Raw genomic sequence first — 21,589 nt, forward strand, 5'->3', positions numbered from 1 at the left:
AGCTCATTCTTATTCTAAGAACACTACTTGCATGAATAAATAATAATAATAATACACCAAAATATTTAACCGTATTTATTGCGTTCAGCTTTACCCACTGGGGGAAATGCGCTTCTAAGTACTTCCGTCTTTGCTCAATTACCAGCAGAAGAGCACTCAAACGTCGAAAACAATCTTTTAAACCCACTTGCTAGTTATTTTTTCTTCAAATGATCCGTATTTATTCCTCTGCGCTGTGCTTGCCGTGCATGTGTCAGAGATTTATCTATTTCTGGGTGTTATCTGAACATCGTTCTCGCAGGAGCCCGGACGGTGGGAACTATCTTGACGCTGAGAACCTTCGCTTCGCTGCTGTTTGTCCCAGACTGTGGTACTGTACTGTACCGGGGAGCTCGGCTAAAATGGCTGCAAGCAACTATTTCGGGTTCACGCATGGTGCCAGTCCGCAGTACAGGTATTTCACACCACATACGTCGTCGCCACCGTTCGAGTTAAGTCGAAGTTACCTGTTTCTGGAGGATAGTCGGAGGAGACAGGGTCGTCATCGACCCTCTGGTTCGGTAACGGTTAGCTAACGTTAGCTAACCGAACTGGCAGGCCAGGGTTTAACCGACTCGCGGCTTGACATTAGATGAACCCCACATTGCGGGCATCCTCCGCGGTGAAGGAGCTTTAGGCAGTCCGGCTGTTTTGTTTCATGCCGAGATGTGACATAACAGGGACAGACAGGTATAGCAGGCTTTGTGCGGCTCGACAATGGAGCTGGTTGCGGCGGCAGGTAAGGTTTTTGGCCGGTGTTTGGGATTATGGAGGCTCACGCTGCTCCAGTAACGCCGCGCTCTCTCAGCAGTCAAAAGTTTTTGGCATGTACAGGATTAGTTGGATTCTTGTGGGCAGGCAGACAGCCAGCTAATTAGTGAAACAACCGGGCAGGTCTGACTTTTGTAAACGTGAGTCATTAATAAATCTCCTGCAAACCTGACAGGTATTCTTATAAATTGAATTATAATTATTCTGCGGTCAAGGTGCTGCGAAGTTTTCCTGTTCTGGCCTGGATTCCAGCCAACACATTTTGGCAAACAGGAATAGCTTCGTAGCTGTCTGTGCACCCTTAAAGTTTCCACTACCCTATGATTAACTTAACACAAGACGTTTCTTTACATACATTTATGTAAGAGTATGTTAAACTCCTATTATATACCAGTAAAACATTAAAAAAACAACAAAAATCTTTGGGTGCTTTATTTGTCTATACATTTTAATTTACAGGTGGTGGAAAAAGTAGCCTAGATCTGTAATACATAATACTATTTTAGAATGTGTGTGTGTGTGTGTGTTTTTTTAGTAGTTTCATTTCATTTTTCATTGTGAAAAAAGCTGTAAATAAGTAAAATAGTATTTTCCTTAACATGTTAAAGTACGGTCAAATGTCATTTGATTTGTACTGTTCAGTAATGATACATGACCCTGGCATATTTGCATTTAAAATACATTTTTGATTCCACAAAGAAGTTCTCAAAGTATCAGAACAAACTCTGTGAAAATGATTAACAATGTCTTTAAACATGTATCAAACATTTCAATAAAAACTGGTACTTTGAAAGTATATGTGTGCTCAGTAATTGGAGGGAAGATTTTTACAGTAATCAAACCTCATAATTGCTGACCAGCTTTTTGCATGTTTGTACTGGGGTTCTGATTATGAAGCTTACCTGGTTAAGCTCCAGGTGTTTGAAGACTCTGGCTGTGCCGCTCTGCAGCAGAAATATTACTTTCAGTCAGAGATTACGTGTTGGTAAAATTAAATTACTTTAAGCTAAAAACCTTTCATTTTAGGTAAAACTATAAACATGTCACAGTTACAGTCTGTGGTCTTGTTGTCTGGACTAATTCAATGAGTGTATTCTAGTTCAAGCAATTGGAATATCATTGTGGAACATTCTGATTATATGGTTGCGTTTAACACACATTTCCCTCATTCCTCTATCTGTTTTCCATTATCATCATGTCCCCACCAATCTCTGTTAGCTTTAGTATCTTTATTATTAAAATATGTCTTAGCAAATTATTTGGATGCCAAGTGTAAATGCAGAACAACTGAAGTATAAAAATCTTACCACATATTCCATCCAGGCAGTCGTCTGCAGTTGCAATATTGCAAGCCTTTAGATGGCGGTGGCTATTGTGATACAGTTTTGCACAGATTCATATTACAATAAAGCAAAAATAAACTGAGAATTTTATCAATATTTATGCTGATACTTAATTACAAATATGAGAATAAAAATGTAAGAGTTTATCACAGTTTTTTGGATGCAAACTCATCAATGCATACAAACTGTAAGCATAAATATTGCTCTAAGAATAAAATTACCGAAAAGGCCTCACAACACCTGCTAAACACTACACAATAATACTAATGTTCAATCATATTTTCAAACTGTAATTCGATCTTTATATGTGAGCCAACAGTGGAAGAATAACAACTGATTTATGTTTTGATTTAGGTTTATAATTTACAGTCGGGCAGTGAAATGAAAATATTTTATGAAGGAACAGACGATCTCAATAACAGCCGTAAAGGTGCATTGTAAAATTTTATCAGACGATACATGTGGCCTATCAGGCATTTCTTGTAGTCGTCACCCTTCTTTAAGAGTTTTTTCCGGAAGAGCTTGAAACTTGTTATGTAAACTTGAATGTTATTACTTTATGTTTACACTAAACATATTTGCCCTATTGCAAACGGGTTTAGTTCATCCGTATATTGTTAGTTGAGTAATTGTTATTTTTTTACTTTGTTGTTATCCATAGCAATGACCACTTTAGGTAATTGTGTGTTTAGTTTATGGAGTTTAAACAAATAAATGGCTGTAGTTATTCATTTGAATTAAAATTAGTTTAATCAGTTTTTATTGAAACACATGCTGTCTAAGAAATTATGCTGTGAATTTGGAACCATATGATGAAGTTGATCAAAATTGCTTAAAGCAGTAAAATATTGTGGGTTTTTTTTCTTTTTGTGTGTCCATACTGCTAGTTTTATTTTAGAGAGATAACCATTTATGATACAATATGTGTAATATAACATAATGTGATATTGCCCATCCCTGTTGACATGGCCACATATTCAACCTCACAGATGTCTTTTCTAAATTTATAATTCAACTTTGTTTACTTGTAAGGCCTATTACATTCCTCAAGGGCACATGGGAAGCTTTTTTTTAACTGGATATTTTAATAAAGTAAAAATTTATAGTAACAAGGCTATATTCTTGTGCAAATATATACTTAAGAAAACCATTTTCAGAAAATGTAGGATGTCATGTAGTTGGGATAACCGTTTACATATCCACAGAAAAAGTTACACTCCCGAACCATGCTACAGTTTTTATATGAAATCAATACTACACGTTATGTTTATATAATGAAAGCACCCTGGTCCAAAACAAATTCCTGCATGTGTCTGGATGCACTGATAAAGTCTGACTTTAAAGTCTAGATTTACTGAGCTGTCACAGCCTGGAGGTTTTACAGGAAAACTGGCTCCATCAAGGTAGCTGCAAGATGATTTGTGGCTTGAGGCTTGTCTTTGTGAAAGAATTACAGAACTGTTTTGGGAAAGAGACTTGAGTCATCAGCTGAAGCCAAAAGGGCCTGCGGGGAAGCTGGACACAAAACTGTTATTAACATTGGAATGAAAGAAAACAAAAATGAGTTTTATAGATAAGTTATCAGTTTGGATTAGATAAGAACATTATTGATAAACTTTAATATGTTTAATGTGCTGCTGGTCTTTTGACTGACTAAAGGAAACAAGGACATTTGTTGGTATCTCATTGTGAAACAGGTAAATGATCAAGACAGTTGGATTCACCTGGACACTAAACGCATAACTGAACATTGAGATTTCTGATTACTAAGTTGTTTTTTTAAACAAATAGTAAAGTATTATGTCAAAGGGGTATTCCTTACTGTGTCTTATTGCAAACTTATGATGAAATGTAAAGACAATGGCCTGAGAGATATCTACAAAGTTGGAATCTGTTAATTGTTTTTCATGTGTGTAGTCAAGCTGTCAAAAACCTAATGGAGATTATTGGAAGTTTATAAAATGATCCCTTCAAATGTAGGGATAACCTTTGAAGTGGTTGATTGAAATTTTTTTAGTGGTATTTGTGACCCATTCTGAACCAGGATCAGAGATTATGTACTGGTACATGATCAATGGCATACACAATATTTAGAAGCAGCATGTCATCTGATCTTATTTTGTGAAAAAAGCTTCACTCTTGGCCAATTACCAACTATTGTGCTGGTGTTAAAGTTGACCCAGTTCTTTGGCTTTTTTCTTTCTTTGTTTAGTACCCAACCTCCCACGGCTTACTCCCATCCCTCTACAGCCAGCTACAGTGTCCAACAGGCTCCAGCAGTGGCCCATGCAGTGACGGCCTCCTACTCCCCAGCTCCGGTCCAGGCAGCCAGGCCAGTGGCCTCCTCGCCCTACCCTGCCTACCAGAGCCACCAGGCACCTCCAGACTACACCTACAGGCAGCCCGATCCTCCACAGGCCACCACCACCCCACAGACGTACCAGGTATACTCAGACATGGTCAGTTTCCCTTTGCTTCTATTATCATTTTTGCTGTTCTCTTTTGAATTACATGTTACAATTTTCTTTTATTTACTAGCTCTACTTCTTTTGTTTCAAATAATGTAATTTAAAGCTTTTTAACACAATTTGCTTTAACTTTCATCCTGAATATTTTGTGTTTCGTTAAAGATGGACACAAATTGTATGGGTTTTATAGTGTTCCGTAATTTTTTTTAACAGCAGCAGGAAAACTACAGCTATGTGCGTCCTGCTGCAGCTACGACTTATGACAACAAACAGTATTACCAGACGAGTGTAGCGTCAGCTCAGAGGACGGCCACAGATAACTATTACCAGACAGGTAAGAAACATTTGTTTTTCTCATATTATGTTTTATAAATTTTAATGTTGATCAGACATTTTTAATTTTGTCAGATTATTTTATAACAATGAAATAAACAGATTTTTATTTACTTATTCATTTATTTCTCTCAATAACTCAGAGATCAGCAACTCTGTGGCATTGGGCTTCCTGCATGACCCAACCCTTCTTTCACACTGGCTCTTTCTTCATCTTGTTGCTTTGTTTCAGTCTCTGTAGGAGTGAAGAGTGCCTACAGCCCAGCTCCCTCCACTGCGTACAGCCAGCCTCCTCTTCCCCAGAGACAGGTGACTGCTCTCAAACCTCTGGTCCCCTCCTGTGCTGTGTCAACCAGCTACAACATCTACCCAGTGTCCACTAGTGTCCAACAGCCTCCAACACCCATTTCATCATACACACTGGGCTCCTCCTTCAGCTCCACCGTTTCCGCTCCTTCCTACTCAGGTGAGAGAAAACAGATGAAATTTTCTTTTTGTCAATTTTTGCACTGAAGATCCAGATTTTTTTATTTTCCAAAAACCGATATTTATTTAATAATGCATTGTAATGAGCAAGCCATTACAATGTTACAGTCTGTTTAATGGTTTTATAATGGAATCAAAAAAAGATAAAAAGAGCTACATCTATTCTTGAAATATAGTCAGTTCAAAAGGAAGAGTGAATTCATCTGTAATTTAATACAGCTGCAGTGAAAATTGATGCTGAATCTGCACAGACTGCCCAATAGCTGAATATATATATCCTCCTTAAGAATAAGAAGAAAATTCTTATAGTTGATATTCTTCAAAACCCACTCAAATACAAACTCATCAAAAGTTAAAAGAGGAAGCTACTACATGTTTGTTGTAGATATCTTAAAGCTGTCTGCTGCTGAAATTGAAGGACATCTTGTTTTGTTTTCCTTTTTGTAACAGCTAATTGTTTATGATGACCCACATTCTGCTTGCTTTCATTTCTTCATAAGTCCTCAGTGTCTTCCTTATCCTCTCCCCCTTAGGCATCAGCTATTCCAGTTACGACTCTATTGGCTACACCTCTACATCCACCCCCTCCTATTACCAGCCAGCTCAGCAAACTCTGTCCCAACCCCAGCCTCCGCTGCAACAGCCGCAACAACCCCAGCCCTCCATTCAGCCACCACCAAAACAGCTGACAAGTTCCTCTTGGAGTACCTCAGGGAGCAACATGGTGACGACTCCGACCGTCAACTCCTACAAAAAGCCGGCCTTCCATCAGAACAAGCTGCAAAGGCCCAAAGGGCCCCCTAAGCAGTCTCAGCTTCATTACTGTGACATTTGCAAGATCAGCTGTGCAGGCCCTCAGGTAAGCAGAGATGAAATATGTAAAAATCAGTTTTGTAGTGAAATGTTTGAGATTTTAACTGTTTTATAGTGCTGCAGATTGCTGCAGCACTATAGCTAGAAAGCTAGAATACAATTATGACAGCTTTTTATATGATTTTTTTCTCTTCTTTTTTTTTTCCACGTTTAGACGTACCGGGAACACAATGAGGGTCAGAAACATAAAAAAAAGGAAGCAGCCCTGAAGTCAGGGGGGCAGACCGGGACCACCAATGGACCCAGAGGAGTCCAGACCCAGTTACGTTGTGAACTGTGCGATGTCTCATGTACTGGGGTTGACGCTTATGCCGCTCATATCCGGGGTGCCAAACACCAGAAGGTTAGTTATCTGCAACCTTCTAACAAGTTAGATCTCTGAGGGTCCTGGAAGCTGACATATGTCTTCTTGTGGTTCGTGTCATTTTAGGTCTTTCAAATTTACATTTTCAAATATTCCTCTGTTTTTTTGTCATTCATGCAAAGGTGGTAAAACTTCATACCAAGCTTGGCAAGCCTATTCCTTCCACTGAACCAGTGTTGGTGAATTCTGCCCCAGTTACAACAAACTCTACAAGTGGGAAACTTGCAGCATCAACCTCCGTGTCTGCCTCGGTTTCGACCGTTTCAACCCCGGTTGTAGCACCCAAACAGTTGGCTGTGACCACCACGGCTAAAACAGCCCCTCCAATCAAGAAACCAGCTCCCACCAAAATAACTTTCACTTGTAAGTTTGATTTAAATCAATGATAATGTAAGACAGTTTATCTCAACATTACACACCGTTGCATAGTTCTGCCTTTTTGTACATCATTTTCACAGGTTTTCAAAATTGTTTGCTTTAGTATTGCAGATAGACGAGAGTTTGTGAATAATGAGCCCACCCACTTTGTCATTATTAATATAATTTGTAGTCATACAGTGTCTTTCATTGAGCTCTTTAAAATATTGGCCTTTGTTCACAGCCAACAAGCCGGCCAGCTCTCCTGCAGCAGCACCCGTGATGACTGTGGTGACTAAGGAGGAGCCAGTTCAGCTGTCAGTCCAGAAGATGGAGCCACAGACTGAAGATGAGCGATCTGACCAGGCTGGAGGCCAGGGAGACATCCAGCCTGTGGGACATGACTATGTGGAGGAGGTAAAAGGAAAATATTACTGATCATGTCCCCATAAGAGCACTATGTTATATTTGACTCCTGGTGGTTTTGACAACCATTGCTGATGTCTCATTGTGAAATAATGAAGTAAAATGTTTGATCTAATTGAGCTTACATACTAAATGAAGCTGTTCTCCACATTACTGGAATCCCTTGTAAATATGTGTATCGAAGAAGTCTTGCATCCACTTTTCAAGTAAATCTGCATTACAAAATTTTATATTATAGAGAAATATAAACAATAGACAAGACTTGTCATTACATTTTGAAATTATATTTGAAAAAAATGGTGAGGATTTTAGAGGGTTTTTCTTGAGTTTCTGTGTTAGTGAAGATGGCAGATATTTATTCAAAGTAATCCTTATATGTAAGATTACTTTGCAGAATGTTTGCAGAATCAGTCATATATATATTTTTAGCCCCTTGTGGGTATCAACTTCATCACAAGTGGAAAAAACAACCCTCTGATGGTTTCTAAAAATGTAACAACATGTAGCTTCACGTAAAGTACAACATTTTATTATGAATGTCTTTACCAGTTTTGACCTTCACTTTATGATGATGCATATTGGGTGAAAAAGATAAGAAGGAATGTGTTGCAATGCTGTGACAGAGCTGCACATGAATAATGCCTTGATGATCTCAACTATAATAAATACTTCAGGCTCTTGTTGTTTTACAAAGTGCTTTGTTTTCAAACTAAAATTTGGTGTAGTTTATTATGTGCCCACCCACCCTGCTGTTCTTTTTCTTTTAAATCATTAACACCTCTTAAGGCCAAATAGTTTTTGAAATATGCTTTGAACTAAATAATTAAAATATGATTTATTTACGTTGTTCACTGGAGTCTTGTGCTTTCAGGTACGCAACGAGGATGGAAAGGTGATTCGATTTCACTGTAAACTCTGTGAGTGCAGCTTCAATGACCCCAATGCTAAAGACATGCACCTAAAGGGACGAAGGCACAGGCTGCAATACAAAGTAAGACCTTGTAAAGTGGTTAATCTGCTTCCTGCTTGATTGACCATTTCAGATACATCTGTTCTACAATGCTGTAACTGAAAGTATACATTTATTGGTGAAAAACAGTGTTCAGATAGTTTAACTGAGTTGAAAGAAATAAATTTAAGAAATACTTTTAACTTATGTTACACAAGTTTCCTCAGAGTTGTAGATGATTGGTGGGTGCCCACAAAATGCCTGGATGTTTGCATGATTTGGTTTAGTCTCGTGCTATCTGTGATCAAGTCATAATTTAAATCTCTTGAACTGCTTGTGTATCTACTTCCTCTTTAAGTTGCCCACTTTACTTGTTACTTGGGCATAATAAGTAAAGTGTTATGCCCACTGTGGTTCTTAGTTCAAGGTGGTTTCTGCAGGTTTTTGTTTTTTTGCAGGATGCTTAAGTGGAATCAACCTGACAGTACCCGTTAACCTTAAAAAATAGATGTTTTAAAAACATCTATTTTAAAAGCTTCCTGTTTCACATTCACTCTGATACATTATTATATAAGGTACAACTTAGAAGTGAGACACAATTTTGTTGTTCAGATCTTGGCAGTTAGTCTTGATTGTGCGTTCATGTTTTGCCAATTTATTTTCAAACTAAGCTTCCGCTAAAGTTAGGAAACATTTCTAATACTACGATAACAGCACTAGAGTTAAATTAATAAAGACTTTATTGTTTATACGGTTTGATGTAACTGACGTTAATCTTTAGCTCTAAGCTCTTCTTAATTATCAAAGCCGATTCAACTGTGACACTGCTTGTGTTGTTAAAAACATGAACAAGAGTGTGTAAGAATATTAATAACCTGGAGAAGAAAATGTCAAATTTACAGACATTTTACACAGTTTTCAAAGGCACATTTTAGAGCTTTTTTGGCCTCGAGTACATTTCACTTCTGTATTGTAAACTGGACCCAAGATTCTTGATCTTGGCTTAGCCAGCCTCAGAACAGTTTCAAGATTTATTGAGATGAACATTTAAAAATATGTAACTATGTCAGGTTTTTGTACTCAAATTTCATAATAAACTGAAGGAGAAAAAAAATTATTCTAATGTGGCAAAGATGTTAAATTTTAATGTGAAAAATAATGGTAATCATCCTGAAACGTCTCCACCACCACCAAATAAAGCAGAGGGAATGAAAAGCTGTTGCTCCAACCTTCTTCTGCACTTTTCAAATGAAAGAAAGCAACTTAATTCTCAAGTCAGATTAAAGAAGAAATAAGGAAGAAGTCTTGGGGACAATGCAACATAAACATTATTAATATAATATAACAGTTGTAGTCTGTAAATTTAAATATGAGCCTTGGCAATAGAAAAACCTGTATCTATCTTCGTTTGCTCTGACAACTTTTGTTTTTCATTTGTTCTGCCAACTTCTGTTTTTGTGCAGAAAAAAGTGAACCCAGAGCTGCCCGTGGAGATCAAGCCGAGCAATCGGGCCAGAAAGCTTCAAGAGAGCAAGCTGAAGAAGCAGAAGCAGAAGGCCGTGCTGAAGAGACAGAGAGAGGATGAGCAGCGCTGGCACATGGAGATGAGGTCAGGCTTGACTCTTTGTCACAGGCCTGAACTTCTTCCCATTTTGACGTCAGTTTTAAAAGATATTATTGTTACTACAGAAGTGACTAAAAAAGCCAGAATGAGTAACTTGAATCCACGTTGGTAACAGCAGTAAAAGGGAAGTGAGTGAAGTTGACCACTTGACAGTAAGACTCACATGAATAGACTGCTTGTGATGCCTCTCACTCACATGGTTTTTCTTGTTTATCAAAACATTTTTTTTACTAGTTTTCTAGAGAATAGTTCAGAACAAAATATTTTGCAACACAGAATATTTTTTTAAAGTTTATTGACATGTGTAAATTGTCCCTCTTTCATACAGACGGTATGAGGAGGACATGTACTGGAGAAGGATGGAGGAGGAGCAGATGTACTGGGGGGAGCAGAGGCGCAGGATGCCTCCTCCACCTCCTCCACCTCTAATGAGTCGCCCAGGCCTGCCAGTGCCCCCTCTGCTGGTGAGCATCTTGTTCTTCATTTGGTGTGTATGGTGGATCGCTGTAAAGAAAAATGTATCTACTTCGACCTGCTGACTCTGAGGGTAATGCTGCCTTATCAGTATGGCATTATGGCATCCCTCAGGGTTCTATACTGGACCCTGTTTGTGTGTTTCATCTTTTTTTTATTTAGTCTTTTGTAAGCAAGATATTATTACTTTTCATTCTCTTGTGAAAAAATTTCAAATCTGCCTCATTCTGAAAATAAAAAAAATTGCTTCTCCACATTGTCCTAAAAGCAAAAAGAAAAAAAAAAACATAAATGGAAATAAATCCTAAGCCTAAATAAAGACAAAACTGAAAATATTACCATGAATAAAACATGTTTTCAGTGGCCTGCTAAACTCAAACTTTTACCCACTGTTGGAAATGTATGTAAAATAGCTGTGTTGGATAATAAAACATGCAAAATGCACCAACTTGCCCGTTGTCTTGAAAGAGATGACATGAGCATAATTAATGTAGCACCATCCTGCTCCAGTCAGACCACTGAGATTCACTGTTTAATTTACTACCAGAGGACCCGGCTTCTAACTTAAAATAAGAGAATATTTAGTTTTTTTGGTGCTGCTCCTAAAATATATATATTTGTGCACATTTTACTAATATCAATGTGCCATGTTTATTTCACTCTAATGCGATTTGATTTTACTGCATGTACAGCACTTTGGGACAGCAAGGAGTTGTTTGTTAATGGGCGATTTAAAGAATATTAGCATTGACCATGAGTATGTCTCTACTTTAAGAATTGTGTCCGGCGCCCTGACTCTGCTGATGATCGTCACATCATGGCCAAGCATTCGACTATTTACCCGGTGGAAGAGGAACTTCAGGCTGTTCAGAGGATCGTCTCTCATTCTGAAAGAGCTCTGAAACTGGTGTCAGACTCTCTGCTTGACAAGGAGGAACCAGAAATCCCCTCTACTGTTGCTGGAGGAGAGGTTACTAGGCAAGTTATCGCAGTGTTTTGAGTAAAATGACAATGTCTAAAGTCACCGCAGATTTTCTAATATAGACGTTCTTAAACTTTTATATCACAACCCTGGAATGTGCTGCATCAGATATCAAAATGTTAAAATTAAACCTAGAAAAAAATAATTTAAATCCTAAAGTTGTTTGGATATGCCAAACAACTTTGATTTTAGATTTTAACCTTTTTGACAAATAGTCATGTGACTATTTTCTTGCTTGTTCAAAAGCAAGAAAAGATTTTCTAAATTGCGATAAGTCCTATTTGCTTTTAGACATGTTTTACATCAAGACGTTACAAGATGTTCATCTACTTTTAGTAGAGCAGAGGTAACATTACTCTGTGTGGCTGGCTATTGCCTATTGTGTGGCACTAGTAGAAGTGAACTGAGAGTGGAGAGGTCACAGTATGTAGACCCACTTCCTGTGGGTGCACAGTTTTCACGAATACCTGTGGTTAAAGAAGATATAGCCCAAGTCATGATTGCTATAACTGAAGAGTTCACATCGCCATTCATAAAATAAAGTCAGTACGTCATATTTAAAAGTCTAATAAGCAAATATTTAATTTGCTTCTTTAATTTTAGTGCCCTATTTTGAGTCTGTGGACCTTTGGAAATATATTTCAAGTTGAGCCTTGAACCTTTATGTGCCATTTTTTCTGTCAGTGCTGAGAACCCGGCCCGGCTATTAAAAGGTGTGATGAGAGTGGGGATCCTAGCCAAAGGCCTGCTGCTTCGAGGAGACAGGAATGTGGAGCTCATACTACTAACGGCTAAGAAACCCACCGTGTCATTACTGAAGAGCATCGCCCAGCAGCTGCCAAAGGAACTGTCAGTAAGTGCTCAGTTAATCAGTTTTAAGATAGGTTTCATATTCCAAATATGTATTTTCTGGGCTGTTTGGGTGAGGTACTTCCTCTTTTATATGATCTTGAGAGACTAAGAAAGGAACAAGAAGGATATTATTCAAAGGCAGTTTTAAAGTTGTGTCATTACCTAAAGAGGAAGCAACATTATTTCTTGTCATTTACGGACCTGGCTGAAAGCGAGGTAGTTGTGAAATGGGTAAAATTTGAACCAGAGGCTTCCTCTGCTGATGTTTGTGCCGTGAGAGAGGAAAAGCATCTTTAAAATTTGACTTCACAAATATTATTGCTGTATGTAGTACCTTAGGAAAAGTACTAAAGTCAATTTTTCAAGTTGGCTCAGACATAAATAAAAACACTTTATCCTCAAAAAAAAAGGTTCTTGCCTTTGAAATATTACCTAAAAGTTCAGTCTGTCAAAACCTTACCTCAATACAGCGGACATTTACAGTGCTTTTTCCTTATTTCCTGTTTTCCATATTATATTTATAGCTGCAATTTAATAATTTAGAGCAAAGCACATTAATTTTATTATGGCCTCATCAAAGTTCAGACCAAAATCCAATTGAGAAGTTGTGTCAAAGCTTGAAGATTGAGCTTTCAGAGGACCTCCTTCCAATCTGGTGTTTTGCAAAGAAAAACCGGCATAAATTGGAATCTGTTGATGTGCAAAACTGTGAGAAACTCTAGAGAAGATTGGCTTTTGTTGGTGAATTGTAATAACAAAACATAAAAACCTTCAAGGAAAGTCTTGGTTGGTTCCTGGCTTTAATTCTGTTTCCATATTTTAATTTGTATCCGCTAGAATAGTATCGTACTGCAAAACCTTAAAGTGAAACTTGGCCTGTTGTCAGTTCATTGCTTTTAGTCTAGACTCTCTTCATGTGACATCATCTGGGGACTCGAGCTTTGGGAGAAATACTTCCACAACTGTCTTGTTATATTTAACCCAAATGTGTTTGTCCGTGTGAGGCTATAAGACAACTTTATACAACATTATCATGTGATACTGACTATTTTCCCTCCTGCTGTGGCAGTATGAATGTTTTGTTAAAGGAGCTTTCCACTGATCTTTAGATTTACTGCCTGGTTATGACACCTGAATCCTACAGAGTGAGATGAGACTTGTTGTATTACCCTCCCAGTTTATTTTCTAAATTTTACATCTTTAAATACATTTTTTATGACCCATCAGAGAAATCACTCACAGTGACCCTTATATTTCTTAATGAGGAGACTCAATCCCAATGGCTTTTAACAGAGGCTACATACACAGCAGTATTGCCTCATAACTTAACCAAACAAGGCTATTTTTACCCCTACACCCTTCCTCCTCTGTAGTGAGTAATCCAAGTGTCCTTTTAACCGGCAGACATTTTCTGAAGATCAGTATGAGGTGCAGGCTCATCCCGACGAGGCGAACATCGTGATATGTTCAAGCCAGGAACCCAAAATGCAGGTGACCATTTCTCTCACCTCGCCGCTGATGAGGGAGGACACTGCTGCTGAGAAGGACAAGCAGGCAGAAGGAAAAGCGGCTGAGAAAGGTTAGAGAAGCCAAAGCTTTCAGTACCAAGCAATCAAATGTATGGTACACATCTGTAATACACCTAATATACCCATATTTTCCCTCTTACTCCACCGTCTAGGGATTTAAATGTAATCCACAGAATTAAGTAATGTTGGGATTTTTACAAAGCCCAAATTTAAGATTTCTTTTAACCTTTAACAATTTAATCACCTTTTTATTTGTCCCACTTTTTTATCTGCCCATTTTTTTGCAGCTACACTAGTCGATCATTTATTTTCTAATGGGAATCAAAAGCCGGGCTCTCCGACCTTTCTGTGCCAACAGGGTGTGTCTTTATTTTATGAACGCATGCTCATGCAGAATCTCCAGAAGCTTATCTTAGACGACAGTCATTGTTCTGATAATGCCCAGGGATGAATATCTTTCCAGTAGACTTTCTGTTTATAAACACCATCATTCATATGTCGAAGATTTACTTTGAAGTAAATGGTAAGACTGTCATTCCTGCATCATCTTGAGGCATTATCTTTGTTGAGGTACTGGAGTTTTCTTTACCTGCACCACAATGATCTGATTTTAATAATTGAAAGCGACTTTATTGTTCTGACAGTTTCCCTTTAGGCTTACATCTTTTTGAAGAGGCAGATGGGTGGACACCAAAACAAACACTGATAAGACTTGTTGTGCTCATTTTGGTTGAGTCTGCTTTCCTACCACAACTTCTCGTTAACGATGTGTATATATTTCAAAATACTACTCTACAACCTAAAGCATGCCATACGATTGACGCTAAACAATGTGAAATAGAACAGTAAATATTTTTCTTTTGCTGCTTAAATGTCAATAAATTGTTGTATTCAACAACAAATGGAAATTGAATAGATGTGTTAAACGTCTGTTTTGATACATGGGCATATAATGAAATCAAGCGAACACTGTCGCTCTGTCTAAAATCAGCTGCTTCATATACAGCGGAGCCCCGATATTCCACAAATGGCTAAAATCTATGAACACTTAAGAGCCCCTCTATAACTGCCTATTTTCATAGTTCAAACACTAAATATACCTTATTATATTTAGTGTAAATTTGCAAATACTGAAGTACAAATAGGCGGTGGTCCACTGTACTCATAAGAAGGATTGTAGGCGATTAACAGTTATAAAAAAGTCACAAATTAATTTTACCTCAGTCACAGTTTTTTTTAAATTATGTACAACAAATGTGATAATTACACAACATATAAGTTTGTGTTGTGTTTTTTATATATTGAGAGTCTGGAAAAAACTGATTAGCTATTTAATCAGCTGCACACCTGACTGGGTGCGCTGGCCTGCAGTTGGCTGCTTGACATACCTGCATCTAGCCACTTAGAAATCCAGCTTTAAGTGGAAAAAAGTATCCGCTCTCTTTTAGTTTCCACTCCAAGACTTTCAAAATGGAAAACTCTGCCTTGTAAACAAACAAAAATAACACGTTAGAAACCAATAAAGAGCTGAAAAAATAATGTGTAGGCAGGAGACACTGTTCTGGCAGTCAGAGGATGTGCTGCTTTCTCTGGAATATGATCTCACATCCCATTAGAGGATCTTAAATAAACCATAACATTATGATTGTTCCCATTAACAGTGAAGAGAAAAAGACCAGAATCATTGTGATGCAATCACTGCTTTTTCTGCTTTAGTAACTGTAATTATTTCACTATATTGTGTTCTTTACTGTCATTATTACTATTATTATTTTTGAAATCATTTTTGAAAACATGGTTTGGATGTTTTCAAGTCGGTCTTGTATTTTATTTGGGTTTGTTGATCAGTGCTTTCATTCTGTGTCAGCAGACCCCATCAGGCCAAAGTCACGTGAATACGACACTGATGCACATACCACTAAGAAGAAATGTTAATAAATCAAGTTGACCCGTTTTTAGGGCTTTTTTTTTTAAGAATAATGAAATTTTCATGTTCACTGACATCAGAGCATTTTAACCGCTCCTAAATCAAACTTTTGAAAATTAGAATGAATATAGATTTTTGATTCTAAGTGGTATTATAGCATAGACTTCAAAACAGACATTGTTTTTTGTTTTTCCATGTAGGGCAACTAATTTCTACAGTTCTCATTAATTTGGAAATGTGGAAACCCCATGGCTGACTAGTGAAGACATCACTAACCACATTTGCTGTTACAAATAAAATGACCAGCTGCATTGACAGTGTAGACTGTTTCATCATGTTTTTCCTCTAACAGGTTTTGGATTATTTCTGTAGTACTTACAAACTTGATTATTACACTCGTATTTTTCATCTGTCTTATTTTTATCTAGTTTACTTTGATGTGTTAGAATATGTTTGCAGAAAGTTGCTCGACAGACTCTACATGTTTGAGTTTTGTTTTCTAGAGAGATCATGTTCACATTTGTTGTTTCAAAGTAGATTTTTGTAATTCTATAGTTTGCAGTTGGGAAGATAAATGAAAACAAGAAGTCTCAGAATGAAAAATGACATCTGTTTCAACAGCTTGGAGGCATTTTACATAAATTATCATGTTTCTATTTGAGGAGCAAGTAGATGCAGGTTCAAATTTGGGAGAGTAATGGCTCAATTTTTATTGTTCTTTGTAAGAACTACAAAAATTTAATATCTTGATCTCAGGGTAAAAGAGAAAGCAGAAGGAAATGCACTGATCGGCCACAAAGCAAACTGCTGTCATTGTTTATGTTCCTTCCAGCCTTTAAAACAAAACTCTGGGGCTTCCCTGCAGGAGCCCTGCACCAGGAAAGCAGCTGATCCTTTGAATCGTTTGGGTGGGGAAAATACAGAGCAGGACCAGTAACCTTTTGGTCTTTATAGTTTAATTGATGCAGTTTCACACTATGTTGTGGTAGAGAGAAAAGTGGCTAAGTGCTACATGAATGTCAAGACCAAAGCTTTTTTAGCAAAAGTTTGTCTTCACTTTTAAATAATCCTGGTTGCTCTGAGTAACTGTATTTGTTTTAAAACTTATGGCTGATCAATGCTCATGTAGGAAAATAGAAACTGTCTTTTATGTCTCATTTTTTTCTTCTTTTTTTTTTTTGTCAGAGACAGTTTTATTTACCACCATTGAATGTCACAAATAATACAATTAATAACACGGTTTGCTTTGGTTTTCAAGCTGGTGGACATCAACAAACTTTTGAAGGAAATGTATTTGGTTTCATAAGTTGTGTCTATTTTTGACAGACCAACCCTAACTGTACTTGTATAAAAGGTGGAGATTGGACTCAAACATGGCCTCTTTTCTCTAAATGTGGGATTTCTTGTTTCTGTATTCATTCCTGAATACTCATTTGTATTTTTTTTCTTACTACTTGTCTTATTCAGAAACTGTCTTCCAGACTGGTTTTGTTTCTCCTTTTATTAATTCCTGTTTTGTATCCTCTTGAATGCTGACTAAAAGAGATTGTCTGACTGCTGAATCTTATGTTTGTTTTTTATTATTATTATACTTGCATGAACTATGAGAGATATTCCTATTCTCGACCAAATGTAGTAACATCATGTGAAGATTGCAAGATGTCGAGTAAAACTGCTTTTTATTTTGAACAGATGTCATGTCAGAGAAGGATCCTCCTGATGTTTTAAACAGGAAGAAATGTTTGGAGAACCTGGCTTCGCTCCGACATGCCAAATGGTTTCAGGTAAAGTCTAGAGGGAAAATCCTTTTGTTAATGTTACAAATATGCTCTTTTATTCTTATATATACTGTAAGAAATGTTTCCATGATACAGATACGTGTTACAGTGCAATTGTTATATGAAAGATGAAGGATATATATAAACAGTAGAATATATGTTATAATATTAGATGGTTCAAATACAGGATAAATTTGTTTTCTATGTAAGATCGAATGCTGTATATCTTATTGTCAAGGCTATGTATGCAAATGGCTGATTCTTGTGTTGAAAACATTGTATTCTTGTGTACGTCTACATGTATGTACATTTGCATATGCATTCTTTTTTTTTATTCAATTTGTTCAAAGTAAATAAAATGTATGTAATATTCTGTGTGCTTACATTGTAGTGTTGACGCAACAGAAGTTCATATTCTCAGAAATAAATGCTCCCTTTTGACAAGGCTTTCTCTTTTTTTTTTTTCTCTAAAGGCTCGTGCAAATGGATTGCAGTCCTGTGTGATCGTCATTCGGGTGCTGAGAGATTTATGTCAGCGTGTTCCTACCTGGGGGAAGCTGCCCAGCTGGGTAAGTGCTGTTCAGTTCTCTGGTAGCTATAAAATAAAATGAATATCATCATTGCAGGAATAATAGCTGTGGAGATTTCAACCAACATGAAAAGGTTCAGATTTGGTGGTTTTAGAAGGACTGTGCAAACATAAACTGGAGTTTGTTCACCTTTCTCCTGTCAGGCGATGGAGCTGCTGGTGGAGAAGGTGATCAGCAGCGCTTCAGGGCCGCTCAGCCCCGGGGAGGCCATGCGCCGGGTCCTGGAGTGCATCTCCACTGGCATCCTGCTTCCAGGTCACAAATTAGCACAACCATAATAAATAACTTTATTATTAGAACTGTTGCTGCTCCACAGTGATGCAGCAAACACAACTGAGCTTGACTGCAAAGTGGTTCTGTTGGTTACCGATCTCTCTCAGATGGCCCAGGCCTAATGGATCCCTGTGAAAAGGAGCCAACAGATGTGTTGGAGAGCATGAAGCTTCAAGCCCGGGAGGATATAACTGCCAGCACACAGGTACTTGCCTGCAGCTTTTCAGCACCCTGCGGAAGCATTTATGTCATGCCAATTTTTCATGCTGTTTGCCATTTTAAAAACGCCAAATTTCAGTGCAGTTCAATGGGATTTTGTGCAACAGGATGACACAAATTAAGTAATTAATAATTGTAAAATGGAAGGAAACAATATATAGATTATTTTTACGAACAAAATGTGAAGCGTGTGATGTGTATTTTGTATTCAGCCTTTTGAGTTAATTCTTTGCAATACAAATGTTTTTGGCTATTTCTCTAACAGCTTTTCACATCTGCAGGTTGATTTATTTATTTATTTTGTCTCTACCTTTTTGACAAAACAGTTTTTAACAGATTTATTCAGTGGATTTAGGTCTGGATTGAGATTAATTCTAAACCAACAATATACATAGCATTATTTAGTTATTGATCTACTGAAAGTCATGCGCTCTGGTCTTAAGTCATTGGGAAATTTGACAGTGATTTTTTTTTTTCATCAACTCTGACCAGCTTTCTTCTCCTCGCTGACGAAAAGCCACCTCATAACGGTGATTTTTAGAGTACGTCACTAATAGTTGTTCTGTCGACAGATTCTCCAGCCTGAACTCTGGATCTCTGCAGCTCCTCTAGAGTTTTGGTGCCCTAACCACTTAAGAAAATGTATATTAATAATCTAAATTATTGTACATAAATAAATAAGTTATCCTACAAATCAGCAGGTAGGTTTGTACATCCCCCATCCAATGGGGGATGTTCCCCAATGATTTTAAAATACTTAAGTATTGTTCATATTCATAAAAATCTAAACATATTAAGGCACAATGTCTGCAAACACACATTCATTAAATGAAGAACAATCTAAAAACTTTCAATGTTTAGGTTGTGCCGCTGTAAGCTCCTTCTACTGGTTGACAGCCATGTTTACGAATGTTAGTTTCATTTGCAGAACAACACTGAGAGATGTTTACAGTTTAGGATGTTCTTAAGATACTTTAAACTGTCTGCTGTGTTCCTTCATCTTCACAGATGGACTCCTTAATGTAATGTACTAATTTGGACTTCTAAAGATGGTTGGTTGGATTTTATTTAGAGGCATCAAATGGAGGGGGCTAAACATAAATGCATATCACAGATTTCAGGGTTTTTTTCTGCATACATGTTGAATACCATGCATCATTTTCCTTCCACTCTATGTAGATGCACTATTTTGTTATGTCCTGTAAAGTCTCAAACATCTATTGAAGTTTTTGGTTCTAATGCGGGTTATTTTTAACCCCATGGGGTGTGAATGGTTTTGAAAGTCACTGTAATTGAACTGAATGCTACAAAGTGTTTGATGCGGCCCATTAATCTCCACATTCTGACCTTTTGTGCTTTTTGTTTTTTGTTTTGGTCCCAGCATGCTTTGCGGCTTCTTGCTTTCCGTCAGATCCACAAGGTTTTGGGCATGGAGTCGCTTCCAGCGTCTAAGGCCAACGCACGCAACCGCAAACGCCGACGGGATGTCAGCGACACGGGGGACGGAGAGGGAGAGGGCAAAAAAGACAAAAAGGAAGAAGCTTGACCTCTGCCCCCACAGCAGAGGTGTTTGCTAGTTTAGAGACTGGTAGAATGTCACTTTTTTTTTTTTTATCTCAGAAAAAACTTTAACCTACAGATGTACACGTATAAATATAACCTATGACTCTACATGTTACATGTCTACCGTTAAATCAAGAGGAATTATGTATTTGGAGAAGGTTTTGGGCTGATGGTTGAAGACCAGATTTAATGCAGTTTGTTTTGAAGCTGCGTTTATTTCAGTTTATTTAATAATAATAATAATAATAATAATCATCATGTTAAAGATGCATCATTCCAACTCGGTTTCGTGTCACACTATCAAACCGAACCCTCTGTTTTTTTTATCTTAAGCAATCACCACTTTTATTTCCTGTCTCCTGAAAGTCTCAAGTACACTAAGACACCTTCACCTCAAGTTTTATTTCTAGTGCTTACCTCTGCTGTTCTTCAGGCCAGCTCACTCTCACTTCTGGTCTCTGAATTAACTTTGCTGCTTTAAAATACTTCATTATGAAATATAGGAAAGCTTTGCAATGTTGGAGGAGTAAGAGCCACATACAATACTGTGATGATTTACGGTGCCTACAGATATAAAACAGCGAATAAAAGGTGTATAAATATTCAGGTTACTTTTGCACCAGTTAAAGCTCCTCTGGTTTTAGAAACATCTGACAAGACTTCAGGGTTGAGCTCAACCCCCTTTATGAAACCTACAAAACAAGTCAAAGCTAATCTAACTTATGAAACCTACATAGACAGGAACTAACCTCTGAGGTTTTGTCTTTAGGGGCTCACTTGAAAATATGTTTGTCTCTGCAAACGGAGGTCTTTCCTTGCACAGTTTTATTCAGAGGAAACGAAGCACTTAAGATATGACAATGTATGCAGCCATAGTTCTATCTTTTTAGATATTATGCCTAGAAATCCTGTTTTTCTTCCAAAGAAGGTTTAGGGGAGGGGAGGATCTTTAGTCAGACAAATAAGACTGAAAATCTGCTGTACGGATCAAAAGGTTACAGTCCCTTGACTTTCTTCCTTGTGCCTGCGTCGCGTGTGTTACAAAAGACTGATTAAGGGGAACATTCATAAGTTGTTTTGCGTGGACAGTGTTGTCTCGGTTGGTAGTAGACGAAGGGACGGTTGCACAACATGAAAACGATATGAGAGAAAGTTACTTGACATGTTTTAGTTTGGTGTTTATTTACATGAACCTCATATATGAGTCCTGCTTATTTTATTTACAAAGGACGTCGCAGTCTGTTTTTGTATCGTTTAAACGGAAAGTGTGAACGTCGCAGTCCTATTATTTGAATGTATTTGTAGTGATGCGTAAAATTAAGAGGAGGTAATAAAAACACTCTTCAGACCTTCTGTCTCCTGTTTTCCT

General features: G+C 37.5%; 1 protein-coding gene across 4 annotated transcripts; it reads left to right on the plus strand.

The window, feature by feature from the left end:
* The first annotated feature begins 160 nt into the window (after positions 1-160).
* On the plus strand, positions 161-21,569 carry zfr2 (zinc finger RNA binding protein 2). 4 transcript variants are annotated; one of them, XM_055050240.1, is made up of 19 exons: positions 161-454; positions 4,366-4,612; positions 4,835-4,955; positions 5,187-5,420; positions 5,974-6,299; positions 6,468-6,656; positions 6,800-7,040; positions 7,279-7,451; positions 8,332-8,451; positions 9,873-10,018; positions 10,362-10,497; positions 11,283-11,485; positions 12,174-12,342; positions 13,746-13,920; positions 17,490-17,581; positions 18,049-18,144; positions 18,309-18,420; positions 18,546-18,643; positions 20,039-21,569. In XM_055050240.1, the coding sequence occupies exons 1-19, from the start codon at positions 210-212 to the stop codon at positions 20,201-20,203; spliced, it is 3,288 nt and encodes a 1,095-aa protein (XP_054906215.1). In that variant the 5' UTR covers positions 161-209; the 3' UTR covers positions 20,204-21,569. The 4 variants fall into 4 exon arrangements, with proteins under 4 accessions (XP_054906215.1, XP_054906224.1, XP_054906232.1 ...); XM_055050249.1 differs by having other exon boundaries at positions 4,838-4,955; XM_055050257.1 differs by having other exon boundaries at positions 4,366-4,597.
* The last annotated feature ends 20 nt before the right edge of the window (positions 21,570-21,589 follow it).

Source organism: Poeciliopsis prolifica, unplaced genomic scaffold (assembly GCF_027474105.1).
Source record: "Poeciliopsis prolifica strain line A6 unplaced genomic scaffold, Auburn_PproV2 SCAFFOLD002, whole genome shotgun sequence".
NCBI classification, from domain to species: Eukaryota; Metazoa; Chordata; class Actinopteri; order Cyprinodontiformes; family Poeciliidae; genus Poeciliopsis; species Poeciliopsis prolifica.